At 55.9% G+C, this 7,500-nt stretch overlaps 1 protein-coding gene across 1 annotated transcript in view; it reads right to left on the bottom strand.

Annotated features, from left to right (window-relative positions):
* Positions 1-7,500, bottom strand: part of LOC125951582 (cadherin-related tumor suppressor) — a 28,989-nt gene that overhangs the window by 20,404 nt on the left and 1,085 nt on the right. Inside the window, exon 1 of the mRNA XM_049680522.1 lies at positions 2,826-7,500. This exon is cut by the window's right edge and continues 1,085 nt beyond it. Coding sequence (XP_049536479.1) covers positions 2,826-7,500 — 4,675 coding nt within the window. The remainder of the gene's footprint in view (positions 1-2,825) is intronic.

Genomic DNA, 7,500 nt, shown 5'->3' with positions numbered 1-7,500 from the left:
CTCGGCGGCCAAACAAACGACCAGCAGCAACAGCAGCAACAGACGTGGTGGTGGTGATGATGTGTACATGTTCCGCGCAGCGCACTCTCGTAAAACGCCATAGCTGACGGGCGTAAAAGACGGGTCCAGGTGACGCGAGGCGACGGCGAGGGAGCGGTGGCAAGCGGTGAGAGCCGGGCGGCATGCCATCACTCATCGTCGTTAATACTGTCGCGTTTAGGAGAATGTCCATGATGGTCCGATGGGGCTGAATTTGCAGAAGAAGGAATTTCGCATGATACGCGCGGTGGACACACAACTAAAAGGAGCACACCAAAAGAGGAAGGGAAGAAGCGGAAGAAGAAGAAGAAGCAGCAGAAGAAGTAGAAGAAGCGTTTCGCATAAACCGTCAGCTCATAATATGCTCTACCTTGCTGAATGCTGTGCGCGGGCCAGTAAAGTTAGTTAGGTAGAACATCCGCGCGGAATGCAACGCGCGGCATGGCGGCTATTTGGGCGATGGCGATCTCTTGGTCGTCGTCATCGTCGTCACCGTCCCCACCCGGGGGGGAAAAAGGAGAAGAACAAAATGGTTGGCGACCTGGTCATCATCACCACGGGACCATGGGTTAAGTTCTCTTTTCGAGCGAATAATCAAAGTGTTTCGATCAAAGTGCTCTGGTTACAGCAAACTGGTTGCACCATTCTAGTACGCGTATGTCGTAGTGTTTCGTTGTTTCGTTCGCTACTCCCGGGGGAGCGCAAGTATCCATTACGCCGGGGGCAGCGAAACGGTGCGTAGGATTTGGTGAATAAATCGTCAACACAAAGTGGCGTCGAACTGATTGCTGAAAGCGACCCCACGTATCAGACCGCGGAGCATGCTAGAGCATCAGCATGCTGCCGGCCACGAACTCCCAAATGCGACCGCAACTTTCACTCCTCGAATTGGTCGGTCGGTCGGTCGGTGCACGCGAGGAGAAGGCGGCGGCGAGGAGTTTGAAAATACATACATTTCAATTAAAGGTAGGTACCCACTTTCAGTTTCAGCGTAATGTCTGCCCGATCGGAGAGCAATCTTTGGCCCCAGCACCAGCACACACCATCCCCGCCATCACCATCATCATCATCGTCTCCGTCTCCGTCTCCGTCGTCGCCATCGTCGTCGTCACCACCAGTCACCGAACTCTGACAACGGTGGCCGGTCGTGGTCGTGGCCAAACTTTTCCCCGCAGTTTTTCGCCTTAACACACCCGCCAATTTCAACGTGACGCAAACGACAGGCAGGCTGGCTGGCTGGCTGGCTCGCTGGCTGGGTGGGTGGGTGTGGGTAAAGAAAGCCGCTGGAAAGATCACGACGTTTGCCACGAAGGAATTGCCGTCGCGAGACGAGATGGAGGAATGGAGCAAAAAATCGCGCGGGGCGGGCAGAGGCAGAGGGTATCGCGATTTGATTTTCCATCCGCGGAACCCGGCTTGACGAATGGCGGTACATTTTAGCAAATCATTACGGACGAAAGTGGTGGTGGCAACGAGGGAGAGAGAGAGAGAGAACGAAAGAAGGAGCGTCTAAATCACTCGCGCATGCTTCAATCTCGGTAACTCGATTGCACGATATTTTCATCCTACGATTCCGTGTGACGCTTTCACGGATACGGAAGTCCAAGTGGCAAGTGTTGTGTCGATCGAACGACCAAACATGTCAGGTACACGCATTGCAGGTGTGTGTATTGAAATAGTAGCCCGGGATGTGGTTGCTAAGTGCGTATGTTAGCGAAGTTGCCTACGCCTACTAGTAGATCAAGTTGTTCCAATGTTCACGTTCCAAGTGTCTTCTGTATTGAAAACTCTCTTCTTATACGGAACTAGAAATATGAAAATTATGGCAACAAAAAGGCCAAAACCATAAGAACGAAATGCTCGTACAATTCGCAAAAGTGCGTCGAGAAAATCGTATCCCAGTAGCTGTGTAATGTGAGTCCGAAACATCACCATGACCACCGTAGCCGTGCTTGCTGTAGGCTGTTTCATGCTCTCGCTCCGCCATGCAAGGTGTGGTGAGACGCAGGCCTCTGATGGCTTCAACGATTGGAGCACGGCAGCAGCAGCAGCAGCATCATCATCATCGAATGCTTCATGGAATGCAGCCGCCGAGTTCAGTCGCCGAAGGGTTGGAACCAACAAAGACCCAAAAGAGGATGGACAACTCGTTGCGAGCCGAGTGCGTACGTGTGCGTGAAAGGGTCCAGCACCAGCAGCAGCAGCAGCAGCAACAGCAGGGAATGGGTCCAGGTATCATACATAGACACTTGAGACGTTACATTAGAGTTGCCCTTCGGGGCCTGAACCGTCCCTGCAGAACGCAGATGATGACGAAGCGACGGTGCGACGACCATCCTCCGGGGAGCGAAGAAGCGAGAACGAAAGCGAGAGACCGAGAGAGAGAGAGAGAGAGAGAGAGAGAAAGGGAAGGCACAGTCCGGCCCTTGTCCCTCTGGAAAACACCTATAATCTGGTATCATAATGCTTGCCTAGAAGCTATTGAACAAGTTATGCATCTTCTCGTTCGTTTGCAATTATTTATCACACACACACAGACTGGTGCACACACTGGCGCACACACACACACTCCACAGTGCAGTGTGCCCTGGCTAAGCGCACCAGAGAGAAAGGAAAGGCGCAAAAGATGGAACCCGGGGGCTGGCTGGCTGACTGGCTGGCTGGACTGCATTTGGAAACACCGTTGGCGTTCGATTGTTTCGTTGGCCACCGAAGAGGAATGGGAAAAATGGGTGTTGTTGGTGGAAGGGCATCATGGGTTCCGATGGTCAACCGATCTTACTCACCCGTGTGCTGGTCGTCCGCGGAATACCACCCACGGCAATGGCGTACACCTCGACGTCGTAATGCTCGATGCCGGATTCACGGTCCAGCTCGGCCGCCGTCGACAGGATGCCGAGCTTGGTGTCGATGTCGAACAGCCGCTTCACCTGCCGGCCACCACCGGTCACATTCGTCACGTAGTACTCGATGTCACTGACGGAGTTCAGGTACGCCGAGACGGTCAGTATGCTCGTTCCGATCGGTTCATTCTCCGACACACTGCCGGACAGATCTTTCTTCGCAAACACTGGCCCATTCCCGGGTGCCGTTGTCATACTGGACGTGAGAATCGTTAGGTACGCATCGCTGCTCTTGCGCTCACTCTGTACCGCCTCATCGGTCGCACGCACCGACAGCTGATACCGGATGTCCGGTTTGGCGATCGGTCGACGAAGTGTGATCGCACCGGTGGTCCGGTGCAGCTGGAACAGATCCGTATTCCCTCCGATCATCTCGTACGTAACGAGCCCATTCGAACTCGAATCCGCATCTTCCGCGTGAACATGCATTATCGTGGCCGACGGTCCATTATCACTAATGCCCAACCGGACGTCCTTGAGCGGCAGGATGGCGGCATTCATCGAGACAAACACGGGCGCATTATCGTTCACATCCTCCACGATCACCGTAACGAGCTTCTCGGCCGATAACCGTTGCCCCGGATCGGGATGCTGATCCGTGGCCACCACCGTCAACCGGTACGTATCGATCGCCTCTCGATCGATCGCGTGCAGCGTATGGATAACGCCCGTCGCCGGATTGATACCGAAATGGCGCACCCGATTATCCGGATCCTGGTGCGCAATCTCGTACGTCACCTTCCCGTTATCGCCCGAATCCGGATCTTCCGCCGTCACGGTAACGATGGGCGTGTGCAGCGGTATACCCTCGCGGATCTGCCGCACAATGGCCGTATTGGGGAAGCTGGGCGGATTGTCATTCGAATCGATCACATTCACCACGAACAGAATCGTCGTCGCGAGCCGCGGATTTCCACCGTCAGCCGCCGAAATGTTCAGCGAGTACGCCTGCGTATCCTCGTAGTCCAGCTGCTTATGCAGATACAACGCACCGGACAGTGGATCGATGGCGAACGTATCCCGTCGATTACCGGCCGCAATCGAGAACGTGATCTGTGCGTTCGCACCGAGATCGTTGTCGGTGGCGCGGAACCGGATCAATTCCATACCGATCGGTGTCGTTTCGATGATCGAAATTTGGCTGAGCGTTTGCGTGAACTCCGGTGCATCATCGTTCTCGTCCAGCACCTCGATTGTGACGGTAGTGGAAGCACTGAGCCGGTTCTGCATCGACGCATCGTGCGCCACGATCGTCAGGCGGTAGAAGGGTGTCGTTTCGCGGTCTAGCGATTGTGCCAGCATAATTTGCCCCGTCGAGTCATCGATTGCGAACCGTTCGTCCTGGTTGCCGTCCGCGATGTAGTAGAACACGTCCCCGTTCAGCCCGACGTCGGCATCGTTCGTGTAGACGCGCACCAGCTGCGTACCGATCGAGGAACCTTCCGAGATCTGCACTCGGTACGGTGCGCGTACGAACTGCGGTGCATTGTCGTTCACATCCGTGATGAACACTTTAATCTTGACGCGATCCCGTAACCGAACCGCACCGTTGTCCGAGACGGTTGCTTCCAGCATCAGATAATCCTGGCCGGTCACCTGGACCAGCGCTTCCCGGTCGAACGGTCGCCGGGTCCGGATGAAACCGTTGCGTGAATCGATCGTGAAATCTTCGTGATCCGGTTGTTTGCTGTTTCCGGCGCTGGTACTACTGCCCGTACTACCACTACCATGGGCCAGCGTATAGATAAGTTCCGCATTACGACCAATGTCACGATCGTGCGCCATCAGCTTCCCGACGAACGTTTCCGGTGGTTCGTTTTCGGGCACACTGAACACGAACGTACTGTTGGTGAACTCGGGTGCATTGTCGTTCTCGTCGATCACATGCACGATCACCGGCACCGATGAGCTGCGTGCCACGGGCTGACCCTCGTCCTGACAGCTCACCGTGAGCGAATAGTAATCACGTTCCTCCCGATCGAGCGCACTCCGTACATACAAGAAACCATCGGGGAAGATACCGAACTTACTGTCGACGTTACCCTCCACGATCGAGTAGGAGATCTTTCCGTTCGCACCCGTATCAGCATCCGAAGCGGCCAGTGCGAAAAACCGAAAATTAACCGGCATCGACTCCAGCAGTGACGTTTCGTACGATGTGTGATCGAACACGGGCGTATGATCGTTCACGTCCTCTACGATCACCTGGACGGTACTGCGGGAAGCCAGCGGAGGTGATCCTCCGTCCGTTGCACTAATCTCCAGCGAAAGCACCGTTCCGGGATCGACGAAGATCGACCGATTGAGGTACAGCACACCGGTGGTTTCCGCGATCCGGAACAATCCCTCCGGATTACTGGTCAGTCCGAACGTAACCTTACTGTTGAGTCCACTGTCGGCATCCTTTGCCCTCGCCACGTACACCTCCTGTCCTACGGCCGTATTCTCGAGCAACCGGATTTCATCGTGATCGTAGAGAAAGACGGGCGCATTATCGTTCAAATCCACGATCGTCACATTGACCAGCGTCTCCCCGTACGCTAGACCATTCCTTCCGCTCACCATTAAACTGAAGCTGGCCATTTGCTCCCGATCGATGTGGCGCGCGGTCGAGATGACACCCGTGCGCTCGTGAATGCGGAAATTATCGATCGGATCACCGCGTACGATCGAGTACTCGACGGTTCGCCCGGTGGCTGCCGCTTTCACACGTACCACACCGACCTCCCGGTTGGATTGGCGTGATCGATCGAACCCGTTATCCTCCGGAAGCCGGAACTCGTAGCGTGGCGCTTCGAAGCTCAACTCCTCCACGATCGACTCCTTGATGATCTCGACGATGGCGTTCTGTTCCGCTCGCCGGCCACCCCGGTCACTACAACTCACCGTAATCTTGTGGATCGGTTTGGAGGATTTTTGTAAATTTCCTCGCAACGTCATCACCCCGGTGTTCCCATCGATCGCCACCAGCCCCTCCTGATCAGTGCCACTCACGATCTCGTACGTGATCACGGCATTCTCGCCCTCATCCCGATCAGTCGCCGTCACCTGTACGATCCGGCTACCGATCGGTGTATCTTCGGCGAGTGGCACAAAATACTGCCGCGGGTACATCACCGGACTGTTATCGTTCGCATCCTCCACCCGTAGGTGTACGGTCGCGGTCGATGATTGCGGTGGTGAACCGTGATCCCGTGCCACAATCTGTATGTCATACGCCGCGACCCGTTCCCGATCGAGTGCCATCCGGGTGGTGAGCTGACCGGACACCGGATCGATCGCCAACACTCCCGGATAGCTTTTCTCCACGCTCGGATGCAGGGCGTAGGTGATGCTCCCGTTCGTACCCTGATCATGGTCGACGGCCGTCAACGAAACGACGACCGTGTTCACCTTGGCGTTCTCGTTCAGCGTCACGTTCAGCTGGGACTGTGCGAACCGCGGTGCCTCATCGTTCTCATCCAGGATCGTCACCTTGAGCTGTGTGTGGGCCCACTTCGGATTCGGGCCACCATCCCTGGCCGAGATACTCAGCTCGATGTGGCCGTGCACTTCCCGATCGAGCGCAGCCTGTGTCGTGATCAGACCGGACGTCGGATCAATCCGAAACCACTGCTCCCGATTACCCGACACAAAGTCGTAAAAGATCTGCGCATTCACGCCCGTATCCTCATCGCTGGCCGTAATACTCGCGACGTACGTGCCCGGTGGTGCCAGCTCACTCAGTACCGCCGAATACTCCGACTTCTCAAACACCGGCTCGTGATCGTTGACATCGTTCACGTGGATGATGAGATGGGCCGTTGCACTGCGTGGCGGGGTACCGCGATCGATCGCCACCACCGTCAGGTTGTACTTGCCAATCTCCTCCCGATCCAGCACCCCGTTGACGCGCACGATGTAGAAACTCGGTGACTTCTCGAGCCGGAAGTGCTGCAGATCGTTTCCGGCAATAATCTTCAGGCTCGTGTCCCCATTCAGCCCCTCGTCCATGTCGACCACGGACACGGCCGCCACCACGCTACTGTTGGCCGCATTCTCATCGACCGTCGCGAAGCTACCGGTCGGTGGAAAGTACTGGAACCGTATCACCGGATCATGATCATTGGTATCGACCAGATTGACCGTCACGTACGTACGCCCATCCTGCCGGGGCGTTCCGTGATCCCGTGCAAACACCGTAAACACGCAGCTCTTCGGGCAGGTACCGTCGGGCCGGGACAGCGACTGGCAGTTCTGGTGCGGGCAGGTCAGCTGTTCCGTCGTCGCGATCACTCCCGTTTCCGGATCGACCGTAAACTGCGTCTCACTGTCGGCCAGATAGTAAGTGATTTTGCTATTATCACCCAGATCATTGTCCGACGCCATCACCTGCAGTACCGGCGTCCCCGGGAGGACACTTTCGTTCAGCGACACAATGTAATCGCTGTGGTCGAAGATCGGCGGATTATCGTTCACATCCAGGATCGTGACGTTAACCTGCAGATAACCGTACCGGGCCGGGCTTCCACCGTCCTTGGCCGAAATGTTGAGCGCATAGAAACCGCGCGTTTCCCGG

This window comes from Anopheles darlingi, chromosome 2 (genome assembly GCF_943734745.1).
Source record: "Anopheles darlingi chromosome 2, idAnoDarlMG_H_01, whole genome shotgun sequence".
NCBI classification, from domain to species: Eukaryota; Metazoa; Arthropoda; class Insecta; order Diptera; family Culicidae; genus Anopheles; species Anopheles darlingi.
This window is presented reverse-complemented; position numbering and strand designations above follow the sequence as displayed.